Source organism: Rosa rugosa, chromosome 4, assembly GCF_958449725.1.
Source record: "Rosa rugosa chromosome 4, drRosRugo1.1, whole genome shotgun sequence".
In the NCBI taxonomy this organism is placed as follows: domain Eukaryota; kingdom Viridiplantae; phylum Streptophyta; class Magnoliopsida; order Rosales; family Rosaceae; genus Rosa; species Rosa rugosa.
The window spans coordinates 2,195,158-2,218,435 of NC_084823.1; the positions used below are offsets into that span (position 1 = coordinate 2,195,158).

The 23,278-nt window shown below is 38.5% G+C and overlaps 1 protein-coding gene and 2 long non-coding RNA genes across 18 annotated transcripts in view; 1 reads left to right on the forward strand and 2 right to left on the reverse strand.

The window, feature by feature from the left end:
- Positions 1–3,129: 3,129 nt before the first annotated feature.
- Positions 3,130–6,190, reverse strand: LOC133743761 (uncharacterized). Its single transcript, XR_009863255.1, has 4 exons — positions 5,193–6,190; positions 4,976–5,042; positions 4,536–4,624; positions 3,130–4,063 (listed from the first exon to the last, which is right to left on the reverse strand). It is a non-coding gene; the product is annotated as an uncharacterized LOC133743761 (long non-coding RNA).
- Positions 6,191–6,301: 111 nt separating this feature from the next.
- LOC133743760 (uncharacterized) overlaps positions 6,302–23,278 on the forward strand; it is a 38,410-nt gene continuing 21,433 nt past the window's right edge. For 3 of the 16 annotated variants that reach the window (XR_009863245.1, XR_009863244.1, XR_009863239.1), the window contains exons 1-12: positions 6,302–6,581; positions 6,886–6,989; positions 8,570–8,662; positions 9,129–9,271; positions 9,377–9,488; positions 10,111–10,241; positions 17,336–17,538; positions 17,696–17,760; positions 17,879–17,932; positions 18,721–18,774; positions 18,896–18,951; positions 19,175–19,208. This is a non-coding gene — a long non-coding RNA (uncharacterized LOC133743760). Of the gene's footprint in view, positions 6,582–6,885; positions 6,990–7,561; positions 7,637–8,532; positions 8,663–9,128; positions 9,272–9,376; positions 9,489–10,110; positions 10,242–17,274; positions 17,539–17,695; positions 17,761–17,878; positions 17,933–18,720; positions 18,775–18,895; positions 18,952–19,174; positions 19,209–19,367; positions 19,561–23,278 lie in introns of those variants that run through there. The other 13 variants (XR_009863251.1, XR_009863243.1, XR_009863242.1 and 10 more) reach the window with 13 other exon arrangements.
- On the reverse strand, positions 19,579–21,330 carry LOC133743758 (uncharacterized mitochondrial protein AtMg00810-like). The gene has a single exon (XM_062171791.1). The coding sequence runs from the start codon at positions 20,775–20,777 to the stop codon at positions 19,620–19,622; it is 1,158 nt and encodes a 385-aa protein (XP_062027775.1). The 5' UTR covers positions 20,778–21,330; the 3' UTR covers positions 19,579–19,619.

Genomic DNA, 23,278 nt, shown 5'->3' on the forward strand with positions numbered 1-23,278 from the left:
AGAGATGAGAGACCATTGTTTTGGGTTGTCGTTGAGTACTATAATTCCTTCAGAATCAGGATTGTTGGTAGAATTGGAATTAGTAGTAGTTTTGGTGATTCGGAATTTGAATTGAGTTCGCGAGATGTGTCTTATATACGTGGTTGATGTTGCTTGCATCATTTTGGAACGATACGTTACGATTCACAAGGAAAACTGGATTTGAAATTTATTCATTTGAACACCATGGGTTGATGACCTGACCGTGACTTGTGAATATAGTTTTGTTCAAGTGAATGAAATTGAATTTTGTGGCCTTTGTGTGGTGAACTAGTTTTCTTAAGTTTTGGATCATAGTATGGGGATGGACTGCAGTGAATTTGAAGTTGTTGTGTCTTTTAAGTTTAAGTAGGCGGGACACTTAAAGTTTTGCAATGGAGTTGATTTTGGTGTAATTAATTGGGAGAGTTAGAATCAGTTCTTGTGAATGATGTTGGATGAGAGTGTGTGCCTTTGGTGATTGATTTTAGGTGATATAGTTAAACGCAATTTCGGATATTGATTTTAGTGACTCTGTTAGGTATCCATAGTGGTTCAAGTGAATTACTATGTGATATGGAGTTTGATTCGATTTCTGAATCGCTAAATGTTAGGGATTGAATTGTGGTGAGTTTTTGTTGAAGCAATTGATAGATGGAATTATCGAGATTCTATAAGAGTTGTAAGAGTAACTCTAAAGACGTGGGTTTTTCCTAGCTAACTCAGGATGTGTTTAGCTTTATAAATCCCTAATCCTATCGATGAAATTGTTTGTGTTTGGTTTGACTCAGAGGATACTAGCTAGACCTCGATGCGACTTAATTGATTGTTGGATTCTTTTTGAGTGATTGTTTTTATTGCATCATTATGAAAGATGTGTGCAGTAGAGTTGTTTATGGTTTTGAAAATAGTATTGGGTGACCAAGGTTCGATCCTTGGTGTTGTTGTTGGTTAAACAAAAAGAAAAGAAAACATGCACACCATCTTATTGATTTAATATTACAAAAAGGAAATTGGAACTACGCTATACTAAGCATAATCAGTAGCTCCGGATGGGTTGAGGTTGAGCTCAAGAGAAACTGGAGATCCACGGTTGTAACCGCCTGAGCCACCGAAATAGTAATCATATGCGCTACCTTCCTCGGAAGTAGTCTTCGGGTTACCATAGACGTCCTCGCCGTGCACGGGGAACAGAGGAAGAGTTTCAAACTCCTGGCGAACTCCTCCTCGTTGTTCCATGGAAGATTGTCCTCCTGTTGTGCCAAAAGAGTTGTACTGGTATTAGTATTGAAGGGTGAGGAAGATTATGAAACAAAATTTAAGTAAATAAATCCTTCATTACCAGTAGAAGCAGTGGAACCAAAATTGAGATCAATGGATCCACCAGCACCAGTAGAACTAGTGGACCCAAAATTGATGTCAATGGATCCACCAGCTGGCCCAAAATTGATGTCGATGGATCCACCAGCACCAGTAGAACCAGTGGACCCAAAATTGAGATCAATGGATCCACCAGTACCAGGAGAACTAGTTCCCATGGGCATTTGAGCAGCCTGATTGCACCTCTTCATCTGCTTCTCTCGAGCCCTGACGTTCTGGAACCAAAAGTAAATGTTCTTGCCCTCAACCTGTCCATACTGGTTCAGCTGGAGACAGATCTCATGAATGTGCTCTGTAGTTGGGCACTTAACTCCCTTGTCGTAGTAAAGATCCTTGAGGATTCTTATTTGATCTGGAGTAGGAATCCACCTAGTACGGCTTCGCCAGAAATCCGTGTTGGCACTACTCCCGGCTGCTTGGTTGTTTCCTCCATCCTCGATTTGTTGCTGGGTTTGTAGCTCCATTAGTTGCAGAGTTCGTGGTTCCATGGTGATGAGTTGAGAGGAAGTGTAAATTGAAGAACGAAGTTGTTGAGTGTTTGTGGGAGATTGACCTTAGAAGGATTAAGGTCGATGAAGGGGTATTGGAGATCTGAAAGTTCAGAGGAAAGAAGAGATCGAATCTTCAAATGGAAGAAAAGATCTGAGAAAGAAGGATTGAAGATTTGGAGGAAAAGATTGAAGATCTGAGAGTGAAAAACTGGGGATTTGAGAAGAGAAAGGCTGAAGAGTTGAGAGAGAAAGGCTTGAGCTCGGAAGAAAATTTCTTTTCCTTTGGAGTGAACAGTCGCGTCTCCAGAATGCACCTATTTATAGAACAAGGTGAGCAGATCTCCACCGTTGGATGAACGATCTCAGAATTTGAATCCACGCGTTGGATTAAAGTCGCCCCAAAACCCGGAAAAGCTGTTGGCGCGTGTTGAGCGTGTAAGGGGACCGAGGGAATCTCGAGACGCTGTGGCAGACAGCTTTCGCCGAAAGTGATCTGCTTTCCGTAAATCACGGAAGAGACGTGTCGTGGCATGTGGAGTGTACCGACAGTTTGTTTTTATTCTATCGCTTATGATAGAATGAATAAAAGGAGTTGCATGGATAGTAACGAGAGCAGCTGGTGCTCTAGTGGTTGAAGAGCAAAGCTCTTGTACAAGAGGTCAGAGGTTCGAACCTTGCCTCTCGTTTATTTTTATTATGTTCGCTTATGACATAATAAATATAACATGTGTACATATATTAATGAGAGCAGCTCTTGCTTCAGTGGTTAGGAGCAGAGCTTTCGTGCAGCAGGTTAGGGTTTCGAACCTTGCCTCCTACAAAGTTTTTGGTTTTGTATATGCTTCGGTATGTATGGTATGCATACGTATATACGGTCTGTACGGTATGCATACGTATATACGGTATACCTACGGTATGTACAATTTCATACCGTAGCCGAGCTGAAGGATGGTGGGCCGAGTTTTCAGCCCATGTAGTAAGCCCAAATTGGTTGGGCCTATCCAGAATGCTTTTGGTTCGGCCCGATAGTGAGCCCAATTGTTCGGCCCGATTGGTAGGCTCAAATAGTAAGCCCAATTGTTCGGCCCGATTGGTAGGCCCAAATAGTAAGCCCAATAAAAGATTGTCCTTGTATCTTTGCTTGGACTAAATAAAAGATTTATTTTAAACTCTTCAATATGCATATTATGTTTTACTATTACACAAAATAAGTCAAGAATATTTAGATTAATTTCCTGACCATAGTTTGGGAACCATTAAATTCACTTGAAATTTGCAACTAAATGCTAATTAAGTAGTGCAATTGTATTTCTTAACATCTTCATTTCTTGTCTTCCAGAACCATCTCCTTCATGTTTATTATCCTCCCTAAACAATGTCTACATTGGAAAAGGATCCTGCTAGGTAAATTGCCTCCCTGATTGCCAAGGCCTTAGCTGCCATTGGCAAAGGGGCTAACAATTGCACTGCTCTTCCAGCAAGCAAGGAAGCAATCAGAAGTTTTCTCCTCCTTACTATCAGCTACCGAACAAAGCAAGGAACAAGCAATTCACAGCAAAATATGTGAAAGGGAGAAATCTGTGGTATACAGAATGCAAGTAGAGACTTGGAAGCTAAAGAAAACTTGTTATAAGGAAAAATGTGGTGAAATTCATATGATAATGAACTCATACACAAAATTTGGCAAATGCTGCCTTATAAATGACTCCCTTCTCCACCATATTCTGAGCACTACTAGCTAAAACAGTTCCTCATCCTACATTGAATCACCAAAGTAAAAAGCACATAGAGAACAATACCAATGTCTAAACTCTTTAAGCAAAAATAACGAATAAAATTTAGAGTACATGAAGCAGTAGAGCAGAACACACTCACAATGCCCTCTACAAAACTAATGCTTTGGAGCCTCTGAATTACTCAAGTATTTCTTCAAAACATCCATATCAACCCAAAATCAGCCCCACTTGAACCGGTGGGTTGGCAAACCGGCAGGCCAAATCTGGAGCTTAATCAACGTCGCCAGCACTACACCAGTGTGAGGAAATATAAACATGCCAGTAGAATCCAATTGCGCCATTGGCATCCATCAACTCCTCCTCGGTCACCTCCTCCATAATCCCATCCGACTTCTTCAGCGCATACATAGCTCTGTCAATCCAAACAGGATCCCCAATCTGAATTTCAAAGAAGTATGACTGTTACCTTTTGCACCCAAACTAGTGAACTGAATAACCTTAATAATTCCTAGGAAGCAAAATATTTCTGATTATTTACTTACAAAATATGTTTGTCATTGTTTTATGTTACTATATGTTTGTTATTAAGTACATCAACCTTGTAGAAAGAATTGTAGATTGTCTAATGAGAACAATAATTCTGAGACTTTTATGACCTAACTTGTAAAGACTTTATAGCTTTTATGTTCTGGTAATCACATTCAAAGTCATCAATGCATAATAGATCTATTTCAAGGATGAGTACATCTTGCTCTTCGTTCGTCATCCAAATATTGGACTCAAATGGACCCATAAAGTTTCAACTCAAACCGTAAACCTACACAAATCATACACCAGAAGAACATAGCAACATGTGAAAGCTAAAATCATGGGAACTTTACAAGAGTCTCTAGAGGGTTACAGTCATTACCAGAAACTTGGCGAATACCAGTGATGCATCCCAAACCGTAGTTCCTAGATGCTTTGAATTAGGATCCTGCGGAAGATGGTACGAACTTGCTACAGTCAGGGAAGAAACTATTACAATATATAGGATTAAAGAAAAACTAAAGTTGATAATGGCCAACTCATGCAACTGATACAGGATGCCTACTTAGCCTAGTAGGTATGCTGTAGTTTATTATTAGCCATGGTAATGCAATAAACATGTACAGGTAGATTGGTAAACAGATCAAATGAATAAGTATTTTAGGTCCATTCTACCACCACCATATACTGAATCATACATATCTCTCTACTTTGCAAATATTAGAAGAATCTACTTTATGAGCACTAACTTCATCACTTCTGATTCTAAAATCTTTCCTAACGTAAATACTAATAACCCAAAAACAAGCAAACGATCAAAACCTGAATGAACTGCAACTCATGCCCCAAAACTTCCAAATCCATTATAAATGTGCTAGGCGAGTTCAACCTGCAATAGCACATACAAACAGTTTCAATAAAACAATCTTTATACAAAGGAAAGCTCTTCGTAACCCAAAATGCATAAAAAATAAATGAAATAGAATTGGAGAGAGAAAACTAGTTTGGAAGTCGAAGTGATGAAAAGGAAGGAGCATACCTGAAACTGAAATGGGCGACCTTTCAAGAGTTTGCAGTGTTCACTCTCTGCCAAACTCTACATATAATTGGAGTGACTGCATAACTAAAGAGGTTTAAACCTTTATACTTCATATCCCAAATTAAGCAAGGAAGAAACTTCAATAATGCTTAAAAGCACAAACCCAACTCACAAAACAATACCAATTACATGAGCACGAATATGAAATCGAAAAAAAAAAAGATCGAACCTGAGAGTATGGTGAGGAGAGCAAGATTGAACCTTTCAGTGGTGGGAGTAGCGATTATGTGGGAGTGCCGCAGCCGCTTCAGTGTCTGCCGGAGACTCCGGTGTCGCCGTTTTTCTGCAAAGACATTTGATTTGGTGGACGACCCGTTGCTGGATTTGATCATATCGTGGGGTTCTACTGGAAGAAGCTTCGTGGTTTGGGACCCTGTGGAGTTTGCGAGGCTTGTCTTGCCCCGGAATTTCAAGCACAACAATTTGCAGAGAGAGAAGGAGGAAAAGTTCGATGAGCAACAGATGTTGCAATGTAGTTTTGACGGCAAAAGATCAAAGCTGAACCCTATTTATTTCAATGTAATTTTCCGGAAAGGAGGAGGACAAAATTGGTAGTTTAACAAATTTCATTAAGTTTCTACTGTTGCTCCGTGTTTTTCCCCAAAGCAGCTCCAAAAGCAACCAATTGGTAGCTTCTCAAAATCAGCTGTGGGGAGAAGCTATTTGGACCTAAAGCTGCTTTTGAAAATTTTACCAAACACTCTAGAGTAGACCCAAAAGCAGAAGCAGTTCTAAAAGCAGGTCAGGAATCAATGCCAAACTGAGCCTGAGTCGCACGGTATTTCGATGACTCCTGCATCTTAATACGAGTGCAGATCATTCCATCAAATAAGCCTTGCCAAGCAACATCAGATTCCAGACGATAATTAAGCTTAAGATTCTCTGAATCGATAGTGGTACTGCCACGACTAGTGTTTGGATATTGGTCATGGGACAACTGAACATATACTGCAAACCCCAAACAATTCTACATATACTAAATGTGGATGCACTGTTCATCCCTGTTCATCACTGTTCATGTAACAGTAAAAAGTCGGTTTTGCCCTTGCTTTTTTCCCACAACTTCAGGGTGCCATTGAGCTGCTAGATGCTTCCATCGGTTTCTTCTTTCTTCTACTGCGTGTTTACTCCGGAGAGTGATAGAACAATTGCACCCACCAAGAGGAAGAAAGAAGAAGAGGGAAATTCACATCACGAGACTGAACAGAGAGAGAAGAGGGGGACGGGAAGAAGAAGAAGAAGAGGAATCTGGGTCTTGATCTGAAGCACCTGGCTTTTTTGGATATCACTTTTCTTTTTCTTGGCTAATCTTGATCTACAGAGTGTGAGGTGCGTAGTTCCTTTTCGTTGATCTTTCGTGTTTGTGATTATCATCTAATTTCTATTTCAATTGTAGCCGGTTTGCTTCCAAAATCTGGTTGCTAAACTAAAGCAGCCGAGAGGGATGTCAATGATTTCTTCTCCTTCTTTGGCTCAATTGAAACGTTTTGTTGGTTGGTTTGGAATATTACATATTCGGTGAATGTGCATGTACTGTCTATCTGACGTTCAAGGATTCGTATTAATTTAGAACTTTTTATTAATCAAACTTATTTAACCACTAATCATGATTGGGGTCCTTAATTCTTTTCAGCTGTTCAGATTTGCTGTCTATCAATCTGTGAACCAGAGTTTCAAATTGGATTGAGATTTGCAGAAGCCTTACAATTTCATGAATCATTGTTGGGCTTGAACCAGGTAACTAAATGTTTGATTCTATGTGATTTGCTTTTAAATTAAATATGCATATAATTGAATAGTTAGTAAACCAGTTTGATGGTATTACACATATAACGCTGGACCTTTAACCTTTATATTACTACACAGAATTCCTAAAACTTTACTCTGTACTTTTGTTTATCATTTGTCTTCTGTTCAATAAGCTACAATAATGAAAGAGAAAATTGGCAAATTTTGCTGTAAAGTTTGCAAATTTAGTTATACCTACAATGACAAATGAATAGATTGTTTTCAATTTTATTGACTTGGTTCAGGAATTCAGTGTGAATATTGTAGTTTCATTTTCAAACCTGTATCAGTAGAAAAATTACAGTTTCTATAAATGCACTTTTCATATCTCTTTTGATTTGATTCATAATTTATGTTAATACTTTTTCCTGGAATAATTCATTTGGTTATTTAGTATAATCTCACTTCTTTTTGTCAACAAAAAACCTGTCTAACTAAAAAGACTACAGTTTCTATAACTGTACACTTTAACTTTTATTTTGATTTTATTTGAGCCTAATCTAATTTTTTTTTGTGTGCAGTATTTCAATGTGCTAATGTCATTAACTCCTTCTTGAATGTTTTATGATATTGCTTGCATTGAATCAAATAAGTTGGTATTGAATTTCTTTCACTTAGTATTGATTGACATTGATTTTCAGTACTGCTCAGAAAGAATGCTCACATATTAATAGCCGTTTCTAATGTTTTTATGTTTAGCAACTTTTGACAGTACAATGCATTATTTGATACACAGACCACTACACCTTAATGAAATTGTTAAGTCAATTCCAGTAGTACTGGCTACAACTTTTTTGTTACTAACTAACATTGCCATCATGCCATGTTTTGGAGTGTGTCTCTGTCTTTCCTGTTGAACTTTTCTTAATGAAATAGTCGAAGATCATGAGAATGCAGATAATCAATTCAATCTTGATCTCATTCTAAAATTCTCTAATTGCTGGAAAATTTAGAATCCGTCGTAAAATAATCAAGCTTAGTCATGAGAGATTGCCGGTTGTCAAAGTGGCATGATGGTTAGTTTTGGGGTTGTTAGGATATGCATTTAGTTGCTTCTAAGTTGGCGTCTAGCCGTCTATGAAGTAATGAAACTGTTGCAACAAATTTAATATTTTTAATCAGGTTGGAACTAGAGGAATCATTCATGCGGTTTGTGCATTCTTTAAATACATTTGGAAAAAATCATTCATGCTGTCAATCATTTAAAGAGAAATTATTATCGTTACTATTGTTTTAGTTTTATCTATACGTGATATTCAAATGTTCAGCTGATTTAACTGTCAAGTTACGAAAAAAGAGGCTAAAGTTCTAAATTATGTTGTTGTCTAAAGCTGCAGTTTTGCGTAACAAGTGTGCTTTTATTAAATTAAATATAAAATTTCTTCTTTAAAATATTTGCAGAATGAATTGACATGAAATTAAAGTTTCATTATCACATTTCTTGACTCATTGATTATTGTTCTTACTGTTTCTTTTTTCTTATTTGTTTTAGGCATTGAAATCTAATTTGCTGTTTGTATGTAGTTCAGACTCGAAAGTTGCATATACTCGAGAACTTGGGAAAACCTGTTTTTTAAACTCCTAGACGCAGAAGTTTGACAGTTTAAGGATTCTGCTCCAAGGTTAGCATTCTGTATATATGCTAAAGAGAAAATTGTTTTAATCTATAAAGGTCTTATAATATTGCAAGTAAAAGTTGTAAATAAACTGGCTAATACTCATTTGAGTAAAAGTTTATGCTCATTTGAGTGTCAAGCAATTACCTTTAGACTAGATCCTAGACCATTGTCATCATTCTAAACTAGAAGTGATATTCTACAACATCATCAATGGAGATTGTCAGCAAGGAGAAAACCGACTGTGGTTCCAAACCACTTTTTCTATAAACAAAGGAAAGCGACTTTTCGCACATTCTCCATGACTAGCTATCAGAAGGATACATTATCAACTATTTTTTGTAAACCATTGCAGCAACAATTGTAACTAAGTTAGCCTTATTTTCAACATTGCCAGTAGAACACGAACTATTTCATCTTTTAGTTGTAAAACAGACATAAATCTTTTGTTAATTTAGTTCTTGAATAACAGTTGTATTAGCTCCAAAACCGCAGCAAAGCGCGGGCACAATTTCTAGTTCTACATATACTAAATGTGGTCGCCCTGTTCATCACTGTTCATAGGACAGTGGAGTGACGGTTTTACCCTCCATTTTTCTGCTGTCGTTCTAAAAGGTTCTCATACGTTTTTGCCCTCCTTTTTTCCCCCTACTGTTCTACAAGTTTCCCTATTGTTCTACAAGCTTTTCTCATTCGATTGTTGCTGACGAAATAATCTAGAGAGAGAGAGAGAGAGAGAGAGAGAGCGTGTGCTTTGCAAGAAGAGATAGACAGATCGGTTGTTGCTGTGATTGACAGTTGTGTCGGAGCCAGGCTCTTCGATCTAATCTTGGTGCGTTTCTCTTATCTTTATCCCTTTCTGTTTGTGATTTAGGGTTTCGGAAAGATTTACGGCTTTAATTTTATTTGATTAGCTTTTAGGGTTAGGGTTACTGAATTGGGGTTTTCTTGGGTGATTGAATTTGATTCTCTCATTTCAGAATTTCGATTCCGGGTTTGTTGAAAGTTAAATTCAGTTAGTCATTTTCCTGTATTTATGCTTAATTGAAGAGTTGGCTAATATGATTGATTGAAATGAACCTTTTGTTTCCAGATTTTTTTTTTTGTTTTTGTTGATTATTTTTTGGATTGATTATGGGATGGCATCAGAATCTATGATAAGGTTCCAAGATCCAACAGGTTTTGTTTTCAATCTGACTCATCTTTGTTATTATTTAGTAAATTGTCACTGGTTTCTATTAGTAGAAGATATCAGTTACCATTTTCCGGCAAACCATGTTGTTATCTTATTTTTGTTGTATGAATTCTTGATATCTAAGCTACAGAATTATTAAAACCATACCTAACAAATCAATATAGATGGGTCCTGCTATACCTTTTTATGTATGTGGAGAGCAGCTTTCTTCTAAAGGTTAAATCCTTTGTCTGACATTTCCATTTGCCTTATTGTGCAGGCCAAATAAAGGAGGCACTTCGAAGTTAGAGTGAAAGATCAGTTGATTAATTGAGTTAAGAAGAAAGGGGCCTAGGTTCTGGACTGTATTGTGCTCACTGAGTTTGCAAAATCTCCTACTCCTTGCTGCAGGTAAACTTAGCTCAATTTGGTTACTTTTGTTCAATTTTCTGATCATTTTTGTTTATTGTTCATTTCCCTCCTCTTTTTCTTTTAAGCTTCGATGAATACTAACATTGAATAGAGTCCACAAATATACTTCATTTCAAATTCATTGATATCACATAGAGCCTGTGAGATGGCTGGACAGTTAGTTTATTGTTTGAATGCCTTTCTGCCTCAAAATGCGATATCTTCTCAAACTAAGGGGCAGAAAAAAGAGCTGCATTCTTGCCATCGCTGCATCCTGCATGTAGGATTGCAGGACTCTTTGCTTTATGATTAGGATATTTCTGCTCGGGTTTGTGATCACCTTTGAGTTATGTTATCAATTGTTTTGAACCAAAGAACATGCACAGATGTAGTTTACTTAAAATCTGACACTAGAAAATCTGTCCATCTTTTTTCTTTTCTTTTTTTCATTATGACTCTTTGGACCATTCTGCATAGATTGTTTTACATTTATCACAAATCAGTTAATTATCATGGTCTAACAAGTATAAATAGTTTTTTAAATGCAGTGCGCACTTCAAAATTTCCAATCTCAGGGTATATTTTTAACTTGATTTTTACTTATTCACTCTTTATCATTCATAGTAAGATCAATGTTTGATTCATGTCAAAAATCCTAGAGCTTTTCATAAAATGATAGAGAATCTTTTTCTGCAAATATGTTTGGTTAAACATTCTGAGCATTTCTAAAACGTTGCAAATGCATGATTCCAACTCCGCTTAAGTTGAACATTGAAATTTTAGAAATTTATTTGTCTTAATTGATCAAGGAACTTGGTTCTTAATCTGTGAACCTTCATTTGAAGGCATTTGGAGATTGGAAAAAAAAACTGTATTGTATCTTTGCCGTGTTAGTTTATCAAGTGAATACTTTGTTTGATGATCCGCTATTAAGCTTTTGGTGGTTTTTGCTAGCTCATACTATTGTGTAAGCCCCCTTTAGGATCTTTGTGTTTTACTTAAGCAAAATCAGAAAATAGATGAACTGAAAACAGAAACAACACAGCAGATTTTATAGTGGTTCAGCCAAAACTTTAGCCTACGTCCACTTCGTGATCTCTCTTGAGAGATTCACTAGCACTATGAAGAATTTAGGTGTTTACAAGTACTTATTGCAGATCCCTCAAACCCCTCAGACTAGTTCTTATCTCTCTATCACCTTGACTCTCAGTTTTCTGCACTTTCTGTCTTCATTCCAGAAAACTGACTGCAGCTCCTATTTATAGGGCATAGAGGCTGCTGATACAACATGGGATTAGGATTCCTAACCCTAATAGACTAAACCTTTAATACAAATCTTAATAGAACTTGAAAGACTAACTTTCCTAGAACTTATAGAAAAGCTGCGCGCAAACCTCTTTCCTTTCTAGACTTGGATTTGAATTCTGAACCCTAATTTTCAGATTGTATCAATGAACCAAAAACACAACAATCTCCACCTTGGTGAGTTGATACCAAAACAATTGCTGCAACCTTCAGGATGTCTTGAACTTCTTGAAGTAATCCCGAACAAACCTTCAAGAACCTTCACCTTGGCAAGACTCTTCTTGCCTCAACGCACCTCAAGTGAGGAGGTGCTCCACCACAACTCAGCATGTTGTGACACTGAGCAAGTTCAAGCATTGCTTGAACTTCTCTACAACAACGGGCTTGGTTAGACAATCTACAGCATTGTCATTTGTGTGAACCTTCTCCACAATAATATTTCCAAATTCTACCCAATCTCTGATCCTGTGATAGCGAACATCAATGTGTTTCGTCCTTGCATGAAACACTTGATTCTTTGCCAAATAAATGGCACTTTGACTGTCACATTTCACTACCACGCCTTCTTGGTGAATTCCAAATTCACTTGCCAGCCCATTCAACCAAATAGCTTCCTTTGAAGCTTCTGTTAATGCCATATATTCTGCCTCAGTAGTAGATAGAGCTGTGACTGCTTGAAGAGTTGATTTCCAGCTCACAGGTCCTCCTCCACAAGTAAAAACATAACCTGTTGTGGACCTCCTTCTATCTAAGTCTCCTGCATAATCAGCATCCACAAAACCAGCCACGCATGCTACTTCTTGTTTCCTCTCAAACATGATTCCAAGTTGCCTAGTTCCTTTTAAATACCTCAAAATCCACTTCACTGCTTCCCAATGGGGCTTACCCGGATTTGACATGTACTTAGAGACAACACTCAATGCTTGAGCTAAATCTGGTCTTGTGCAGATCATCGCATACATGAGACACCCTACTGCACTTGCATATGGAACATCCTTCATCGCATCAATCTCTTTTTGACTTGATGGCCTTTGCTTTGCACTTAACTGATAATGTGCAGCTAATGGGATAGAAATAACCTTAGCTCCATCCATGTTGAAGCGTTCAAGTACCCTCAGAATGTACTTTCTTGTGACAGCCAAATTTTCCCAGCTTTTCTATCCCGCCTTATTTCAATTCCAAGGATCTTTTGTGTAGCTCCTAGATCCTTCATGTCGAATTCAGCTCCCAATTTCTTCTTAAGCTCTTCAATTTTCGACATATCCTTGCATGCAATTAGCATGTCATCTACATACAAAAGTAGTAGAATAATCTCCCCATCTTCGAATACATGGTAGTAAACGCAGCAGTCATATAGACACCTTGTGTAGCCTATTTTCAGCATGTATGTGTCGAAACGCTTGTACCACTGCCTTGGTGATTGCTTAAGTCCATATAGGGACTTCCTTAACCGACAAACCAGATCCTCTTTTCCTGTTTCAACAAAACCCTCCGGCTGCGACATATAAATGTCTTCTTCGAGGTCCCCATGAAGAAACGCAGTTTTCACATCCATCTGCTCAATCTCCATATCATACTGAGCTGCTATAGACAACAATAACCGAATTGAAGTGTGTTTGACGACCGGAGAGAAAATCTCGTCATAATCCACTCCCTCTTTCTGCGAATACCCTTTTGCCACCAAACGTGCTTTGTACTTTATGGCATCAGCATCATGTACTCCTTCTTTCTTCCTAAACACCCACTTGCAGCCAACAAGTTTTCTTTCTTTGGGTTTAGGAACCAACTCCCACACGGAATTCTTATGCAAAGATTCCATCTCTTCTATCATAGCACCAATCCAACCTGCCCGTTCTTCACTTTCTATGGCATCTTGATAAGTAGTTGGATCTCCTTGACTTATACTCAGAGCATGACTCACATCTTCTTTCGGTTCGAACCCAAACCTTTGTATCTTTCTTGGATTCCTCTTAGGTTTGTCAAGTGCTATGCTTCTTTTAAATGACTCAGGTGCTTGTGGGATAGGGGAATTTCGACCCCTCTGTGGGGATTGCTCCACCTGAGCCCTAACTGGTGACTGTTGTTGCTGCTCTGTTTCTTCAATAGCTCCTTGATCATTCCCTACTTGCTCAATTTGCTCCACCTGAACTTGGGAATCTTCATCCGATGGGTTAGCTAATGAAATCTTGATTGCTTCTTCCTCAACAACAGCCATCTTCTCCTTCTTGCTATTAACCTCCTCATTCAATGGCATTGTCTTCTCATCAAAGATTACATCCCTGCTGATCACCTTTTTGTCGTTGATTATATCCCACAACTTATAACCTTTCACCCCTTTCTCAAAGCCGATGAACAAGCACTCATGAGACTTTGGTTTCAGTTTGGTTCTTTCATCGCTGGGAATATGTGCATAAGCACTGCAACCAAACACTCTCAAGTTGGAATAATCAACTGGCTTTGCATAAGCACTGCAACCAAACACTCTCAAGTTGGAATAATCAACTGGCTTTCCAGACCATACCTCCTCTGCACACTTGAAGTTAATAGCCCTAGAAGGTGATCGATTAATCAAATAACATGCATGATTAACCGCTTCTGCCCAAAAAGTTTCAGGCAACCCCGCATGAAGTCTCATGCTTCTTTCTCTCTCCATGAGAGTTCTGTTCATCCTTTCTGCAACACCGTTTTGTTGAGGAGTCTTCTTAACAGTAAAGTGTCTTGTGATGCCCGCATCCTTGCACAGCTGTAAGAATTTATTATCTCTATATTCACCTCCATTGTCGCTTCTCAAACACTTGATTTTTCTGCCTGTTTGGTTTTCAACTTCAGCTTTCCACTCCTTGAACTTAGTGAAAACCTGGTCTTTAATTTTCATAAAGTATACCCAAACCTTCCTTGAAAAATCATCTATGAAAGAGACAAAGTATCTGGCTCCACCCTTTGATTTTGTTGGTGTAGGCCCCCAAACATCTGTGTGAATATAGTCCAATACTCCTTTGGATTTGTTCTCATTGCTGCCCACATTGAACGTCACCTTGGTCTGCTTTCCGAGTGTGCAATACTTGCAAAATTCAAGATTGCAGCTCATTACACCTTCCAACTGATCCCTTTTGTGTAATTCTTGCAACCCTCTCTGACTCATGTGCCCTAGCCGTTTATGCCAAAGCTCAGTCTTGTCTTCCTCCGTACAAACTGCAGCTCCACCTACCACCGTAGAACCCGTAAGTTTATACATGTTATCTGGTTGCATCACACTCCTCATGTAGACCATTTGTCCCTTTCCTACTTTGAGCTGTCCTTTTTCAGATTTATACCAAAATCCAGCCCTATCCAAAGTGCTCAATGAAATCAGATTTCTGCTCAATTTTGGGACATGTCTGACGTTTCCCAGCGTTCGGACAATTCCATCATGCATCTTGATCTTTACTGTTCCGATTCCCATAATTCTACAAGGTGAATCATCTCCCATCAACACTTCCCCGGTATTCCTCTCTTCATATGTGTCGTACCAATCTCTGTGTGCACACATATGAAATGTGCAGGCTGTATCCAAGGTCCAATATTTAAGCGCGCTGGAGCTGGTTGTTACTGCGAGAAGTTCTCCATCGTCACTATAATTTCCAACAACATTGGCCGACTTGGAACTTTCTCCTAACATCTGCGCTTTTCTCTCCTTCCATTGTTTGCAATTCCTTTTCCAGTGGTCGAGTGAACCACATTTGAAGCAACCATTCTTCTTTTCTTTGCCTTTCCCCTTGGATTTAGACCTGCCTCGTTCTTCAAATCCACCACCACCTCTATACCTGGACCTTCCTCTCTCCTTGCCTCTGACATGAAGTCCCCGTGCTTGAGAACTTTCTTCATCTTTGTCCATTTTGACATATGATTCCAAGTTCTCACACACTTTAGAAAGTGTGATAGTATCTTTGAATATCATGGTGGTTTTGAAATGCTTGAATGAAGGTGGAAGCGAATGAAGTAACATGACAGCCGTGTCTTCGTCATCCATCTTTGCTCCAACCTTCTCCAAGTTTGATATGCAATTCTGAAAATTGCATATGTGATCATTAAGATCATCCCCTTCCTCCATCTTGAGGCCAAAGAGCTGCTCCTTCAAGAGCAACTTGCTGCTAATAGTTTTACCCCTGTAGACGCTTTCAAGCTTCTCCCATGCTTCCTTTGCAGTCATATTCTCACCAATATGAAGCAAGACATTATCAGCAAGATGCAGCTCAATGGAGCTCTTTGCTTTCTTATTCTTCTTCGTATAATCTGCTTCAGTCATTGTTCCAGGCTTATCTCCAATTGCCTCATCAACCTCTTGCTGAACCAGAACGTTCTTCATCTTCCTTTGCCAAAGCGTGAAGTTGTCCTTGCCATTAAAGGGCTTAATGGACGGTTTCACATCTCCTGCTTCGACAATGACTTTGCCGTTCACCATCGCAAAACACCTTGAGCCTAAGCTCTGATACCACTTATTGTGTAAGCCCCCTTTAGGATCTTTGTGTTTTACTTGAGCAAAATCAGAAAATAGATGAACTGAAAACAGAAACAACACAGCAGATTTTATAGTGGTCCAGCCAAAACTTTAGCCTACGTCCACTTCGTGATCTCTCTTGAGAGATTCACTAGCACTATGAAGAATTTAGGTGTTTACAAGTACTTATTGCAGATCCCTCAAACCCCTCAGACTAGTTCTTATCTCTCTATCACCTTGACTCTCAGTTTTCTGCACTTTCTGTCTTCATTCCAGAAAACTGACTGCAGCTCCTATTTATAGGGCATAGAGGCTGCTGATACAACATGGGATTAGGATTCCTAACCCTAATAGACTAAACCTTTAATACAAATCCTAATAGAACTTGAAAGACTAACTTTCCTAGAACTTATAGAAAAGCTGCGCGCAAACCTCTTTCCTTTCTAGACTTGGATTTGAATTCTGAACCCTAATTTTCAGATTGTATCAATGAACCAAAAACACAACACATACTTTTCCAGCTTTGAATTTGTGTTCAGTTTGGAATTCTTTCGCATCACAGCATACAAATTGGAATTCCTCGGTCTCTGTCTACCAAATGGGACTTGGTCTCCATTTTGTCTTTGTTTCCTCTAATCCATTAAACATGATTGAATTTTCTACCAAGAAGTTGGGTTTTTATAAGAGATTTGAGTTTGAAAATTGAGGTCCAATTTTTCTTCATGAATTTGGGTGTTGTGCGGCTACTAGAGCATGTGTAATTGAAATTGAGCTCGAATTGACAGTTTATCTTCTATGAACCCTGCTAATGCTTTTGGCTGGGCTTATGTTAATAACTGGCACAATACTGTGGAGCTCTTCTTTGTTTATTAGATTGGTCATTTAATTGGAATAGTTTTGGCTGATAGAGTCTTCAATATTTTGTTACCTCCACCAGAAACAAAGGAGAAGAAAGTCTGAAAGGAGTTTGAATATGTAATTCAATAGCAGATATATGAATGCTACCTTCTATCAAATCTGCAATTTTGATCTTTAATTAATTGTGATTAAATGAATGCTTTGTCAATTTGTTTTGAAAATATATGTTAAAGTGTTAGCTGTTTGACAACTTTGACAATTTTGTCAAAAATACTATTCCAATTAGTGTAATATATGATATTTTATCAATTTGATCAATAATAAAGTCATTTTCAATTATATCTTTCATTATTGTAAATTATTACCAACAACAAATCCTGCGGCAAAGCGCAGGCACCATTGCTAGTTATTCTATATATCTAAAGGGTGAGTTTACTGTTACACTGTTCACAAGAGTTGGAAAAGGCGTGTTTGTCCTCACTGTTCAAGGAGAATATCAAGCTGGTGGAAAAGTCGATTTCGTCCTTGCTTTTGTTAGTGTTGGATAGGTATCACGATCGGGATTTGAGTGGTTTACATCAACATCAGAAAGAGCGAAAGAGAGAGGAAAGAAGAGAGGAAAGGAGAAGATCTCGGTGACAATAGACCGGTTGCAAGGTATTGGATTTGAGGTTTGAATGGTTATGTGTTTTTTGTTATTTTGAAATAGATCTCATGTAAGAAGCTTTTGATTGTGAATTGATCTGTTTTTTGATTTTTATCATCTGTTGAATATTTGGGCTTTCTGATGTTTTTTTTTTTTACTTTTGAACAGCTGTGAAACTCTGATTGTATTGCTAATCTCAGAATACATAGTTGTACTGAAAACAAATAGAACAGGTTTGCTTTATAAAGAAAACCTGTTTTTACTATTGTACTCCCAATTTTTATGTGCTGCAATTTTTATTGAATTATTTGTTCTTAGTTTTCAACTAATATCAATTTTTATCTTCTGCAGATTCTATGGGTTCTGCAGTTTCAGATCCGGGTAACTCACTGCAAGAACTTCAAGGTATGGTTTTTATCTTTCATAATTCGAAATCATTCATTAATTTGTATATGAATCCAATTGTGAATGATACGAATACAAATTTAATTTATTTACAAGAATTTGTCTTTCAGAATTTGTCAGATATTTTGAATCCCTTTTCTTAAAGAATAGTCAAACTAAACACATCGATCAATTGAGTAATGAAAGAAATCTTGGAACCAAACCAATGGAAGATGACGGATACCTTTCTGTGACTTAGAATCGAAGTCCCACTTTTTAAAGGGATGGTGTCGTATATATTATGGGGTTGTAAGGCTTCTTTAATCTTTTATACCTCAGAAGACAAGAAATATAATTTGATGATACAACAATTTAATAATTTTGTTGCTCGATTCTGACGGCTGATTGTACTTGCATCTGAATATTGTGTTATTTTGGGTTTTCGGTTTGATTTGTTGTTTGGTTGTCTTCCGATTGAGCATGAATTTTGTTATGTGGGTTTTTTCTTTTCTCGCATTTGACAAAGAAAAAAGTAATTGCAAAAGGTGGAAGATTTCATTTGTGACAGTGTAATAGATGTATCAATTTATGAAGGACTGAATATGGTTTAAAGGGGTGTTTGTGACAAAGCTGATCTAATGCAATTTTGGATGTTAGTATTGAATTTCTTAATAAATTTGGTTAACTACTACCAATATGCTAAATTAGTAATGCCTAACCTTCTTGGTAATTTCCTTTATATATATATATATATATATATATATGCTCTGCTTCTTTTTTTTTTTTTTTGACCAACTGCTTCTGTGTAGGTTTAAAACAGAATAGCAACTAAAGTGTCAAAGCTGCAGAGTTTCAAATAAAAGGTGGGCTATACAAGCTTTAACTATATGATTATGATTATTCGGTTTTTACTTCTGGTTTATTTTACATTCAAACCAGAGTTTCCGGAGTTTGTTTATTCACTGACCAACTGCTTTTGTGCAGGTTTAAAACAAAACATCAGTAACTAAGTGTCAAAGCTCTAGAGTTTAAAATCAAGGGTAAGCCATTTTGTTTTATATTTTTTTCTTCTGTTTTTTGTGCAAAGCTTTACAGTCTATAATCAATAGTGAAACATTTTGTTTTATATTTCTTTGTTGCATTTTTTTCTTTTGTTTGTGTTAATATTTTAGAAAGAGAAACTAGACATTGGGATAACTTTTGGCCATATGGTTGTTGATTTTCGTACTATGTTTTCAGCTGACGTAATTGTTTCATGTTTAGGTTGAAGTGAAGACAATATCTCTATTTCATACAGGTAAATTTGCCCCCTCCCCTCTGAGGTTTTTTTCCTTTTCACGCAATTTCAATTTTGTCAACTATCTGTGTTAGAACTGATTGGGGTACAATGGGTTTGGTTTTGATTTTGTTTTCCTCTTTCATCGGTTATGAACTGTTTGGGGTTTTAATTTTTTAGTAGTTTTGTTTGTGTCGGAGTTTCAGATTTGAAAAACAACAAAGACAGATTTGCTGGAGAGATGATTGCTCTATTGATCTGTAGCACATATATACAATAATACAGCTTGATTCTAGGATACAAAACAAGACAGTTATTCTAGCCCTATTAATGTCTAATAATATAGAATCAATGTGATGATATAAAGTAAATGTGTTAAATGTTTACAGTTATACAAGATGCTAATTTTGCTCTTCTTTCCAACACTCCCCCTCAAGTTGGAAAGTGGATATCCTGCACACCCAACTTGCGAATCATAAGTTCGAAATCCTCCTTGCCAAGAGCTTTAGTTAGAACATCAGCCAGTTGATTTCCAGAACTCACAAATCGTGTCTCCACTGAACCATCTTGAATCTTATCCCTGATATAGTGACAATCCATTTCTACATGCCTTGTACGTTCATGAAACACTGGATTTGCTGCTATATGTAAAGCAGCCTTGTTGTCACAATAGAGCAATGTCGTTTCCTGGTGTAAAATCCCCAAGTCTTGAAGCAAATAACGTAGCCAAGTTAATTCACAACAAGCTCCTGTCATAGCACGATACTCTGCTTCAGCTGAAGAAAGAGAGACTGTTTTCTGACGTTTTGACTTCCATGAAATTAAAGAAGGCCCTAGGAACACACAATACCCTGTAGTAGACCTTCTTGTAAGTGGACATCCTGCCCAATCTGAGTCACAAAAGGCTCGTAGCCGAAGATCACTATTTGAGGAAAAGAACAAGCCTTGACCAGGAGCTGACTTGAGGTAGCGTACCACTCGCAAAGCTGTTTCCCAATGAGCTTTTCGAGGCTGATGCATAAACCTGCTTAATATATGAACAGGATATGTAATATCCGGCCTTGACACTGTGAGATAAATCAATCTTCCAACCAAACGCCTATACTTCTCTGGATCTTTGAGTAACTCAGTCTTATCTGACAACTTTAATCCACGTTCCATGGGTGTGTCAACAGGAGCAGCACCCAATAACCCTGCATCTTTTATAATTTTTAACGCATACTTGCGCTGACAAATAAATATCCCTTTCTTAGATGCTGACACTTCAATGCCAAGAAAATACTTTAAATTGCCAAGATCTTTCAAACGGAATGTTTTATGCAAAAATTTCTTGACATCAGCTATACACACAGGATCATTGCCAGTAATTAATATATCATCAACATATATCAATAAGACTGTAAAAGACTTGCCTTGCCTCCTGGTCAAAAGAGAGTAGTCTGCTCTAGATTGCACAAAGTCAGCAGACCGAATTACTGAAAATCTAGAAAACCACTGCCTTGAAGCCTGTTTCAGACCGTACAAGGATTTATGCAACCGACAAACCAAATGCTCCTCCCCCTGTCTCCGGAGCCCAGGCGGTGGAGACATATAAATTTCTTCATCCAGGTTGCCATGGAGAAAGGCATTGTTGACATCGAGTTGATAAAGGGACCAACCACGAGACGCAGCGAAAGCAAGGAGACAACGGACCGTAACAATTTTAGCAGTAGGAGAGAAGGTGTCCTGATAGTCAATACCTGCTAATTGCGTGAAGCCCTTGGCCACCAACCTGGCCTTGTATCGTTCAATCGAACCATCAGACTTGAGCTTGACCTTGTAAACTCACCTACAACCAATAGGGATCTTCCCAGGGGGCAACGGGGTAAGCGTCCAGGTACCGTTGGCCTGCAAGGCCTCCAATTCAGAACGCATGGCATCTTTCCATTCCGGAACAGTAGCCACCTCAGAATAAGAGGACGGTTCACAGACGGCACTGAGCTGAGCCACAAAAGAGGAGTAGGCAGGAGTGTAACGATGATAAGAGACATAATGTGCCAATGGATACCGCGTACCTTTGGAAGGACCTGGCGGGAAGGAAAGCGATTGGTAAGAGCAAGCATTGGATTGAGGCTTGGAGAAGTCGATATAGGCGAACCGAGCAGGCGGCACAGAGGAGCGGGTGGAGCGACGGAGCGGTGGTGGGCCGGAAATAGCTGCGGGTGGAGGTGGGGAAGGAGGAGACGGAGAAGATGGTGGGGATGGGGACCATCCTGGCACCGGGGACGACAGGGGGGTAGGAACAGGGGTGGAGAAGGACGAAGGAGGTGGGACAAGGGGCGGTGGAGCAGGCGGCTTGGGTCGCCGGGAATACTGACGGATGGGAGGCGGAGGAGGCGGAGGCGGAGGCGGTAAAGAGGAAGCGCCAAGATCGGCGTCTATGGCAGGACGGGAAGGACGAGAAGAAGAAGGCCGCGTGGGAGGGACCTGGGAGTCAAGATCGGTGTCTATGGAATTAGGGAGAAGTGGAATTGGGCCTGGGTCATGGGCCAACGGAGCAGAAGGAAGAGTGGGCTGAGTGGAGGCATAAGGAAACACATCTTCATGAAATCTAACATCTCGACTGGTAAAAACTTTTTTAGTCGTTAAGTTAAACAGTTTGAAGGCTTTTTGGCCCATCGGGTAACCAATGAAAATGGAAGAAATTGCTCGGGTATCAAATTTATGAGTAGGGTGCACATTTGTGGCGTAAGCTAAGCATCCAAAAACCCGAAGATGAGAAAAAGAAGGTGGTTTGGAGTAAAGAAGCTCGAAAGGAGTTTTGTAAGAAAGGATGGGAGAGGGCAATCGATTGATTATGTGGACGGCTGTGAGAACACACTCCCCCCAAAATTGTGGAGGAAGATGAGCCTGAAATTTCAAAGCACGAGCCACCTGGATAATATGGCGATGCTTGCGCTCCACAACCCCATTTTGTTGAGGCGTGTAAACACAAGAATGTTGGAAAATAACGCCATTATCTTGAAAAAAAGAGCTAAGTGAAATAAATTCACTACCATTGTCACTTCGGAAAGTTTTAATGCGAGAGTCGAATTGAATGAGAATGTGAGCAAAAAAACGCTTCAAAAGTGGTTGTGTTTCATCTTTGTGCCGCATTAAGAAAACCCAAGTAAATCGGGTAAAATCATCCACAATGGTAAGGAAATAAAAAGCACCAGAAAGAGAAGGGTGTCGATAACGACCCCAAATATCACAATGAATTATTTCAAATGGTCTTGTAGAAGAAATAGAACTAGAACTGAATGGTAATCGACTCTGCTTAGCCAAAGGACACACAGGGCAATTATTATTTGGCTGAATAGAAAAATGCAAGAAATTTTTTGCTATGTGACTTAAACATGGAGAGGAGACATGACCCAAGCGATTATGCCAAAGATTGGTGGAGGAAAGGACAAGGTTGCAAGATGATCTGGAAGGAGTGGTAATCACTACACCAATTTCGGAATCAGACAACACATATCAGACGACAGCAAACATTTTAACTGTCGTCTGAAATAATCAGACGACAGCAAGAAATATTCTGTCGTCTAAGTTTTCGAATCCAACAATAGTTTTTTCTTGGCTGTCGTGCAAAATCATTTCAGACAATGGTTCATTTTTTTGATGTTGTCTGAATGAATCAATTCAGACAACAGTTATTATGTGATGTTGTCCAAGGTTCATTCATACAATGGTTTATTTTTGCTGTTGTCTGAATGGATCAATTCAGACAACAGTTATTATTTCAATGTTGTCCAAGGTTTATTCAGACAATGGTTGATTTTTGATGTTGTCTGAATGGATCAATTCAGACAACAGTTATTATTTCAATGTTGTCCAAGGTTTATTCAGACAATGGTTGATTTTTGATGTTGTCTGATTGTTCAATCACACAACTGTTATTCATTGTCTGTTGTGCAATAACTTTTAAGTCAATACTTGCTAAAAGATATTGTCTGATTTGGTTTCACACAACTGTTTTTATTCATCTGTTGTCACATTATCTTCAGACAATGCACCCTAAATGCTGTTGTCTGAAGTTAGATTCCCCTAGGCCTCATCATATGGCCCTT

What these genes read in the sequence shown, in the direction of transcription:
- LOC133743758 (XM_062171791.1), bottom strand. Translation starts at nt 20,777, where the DNA reads ATGTCTCCACCGCCTGGGCTCCGGAGACAGGGGGAGGAGCATTTGGTT.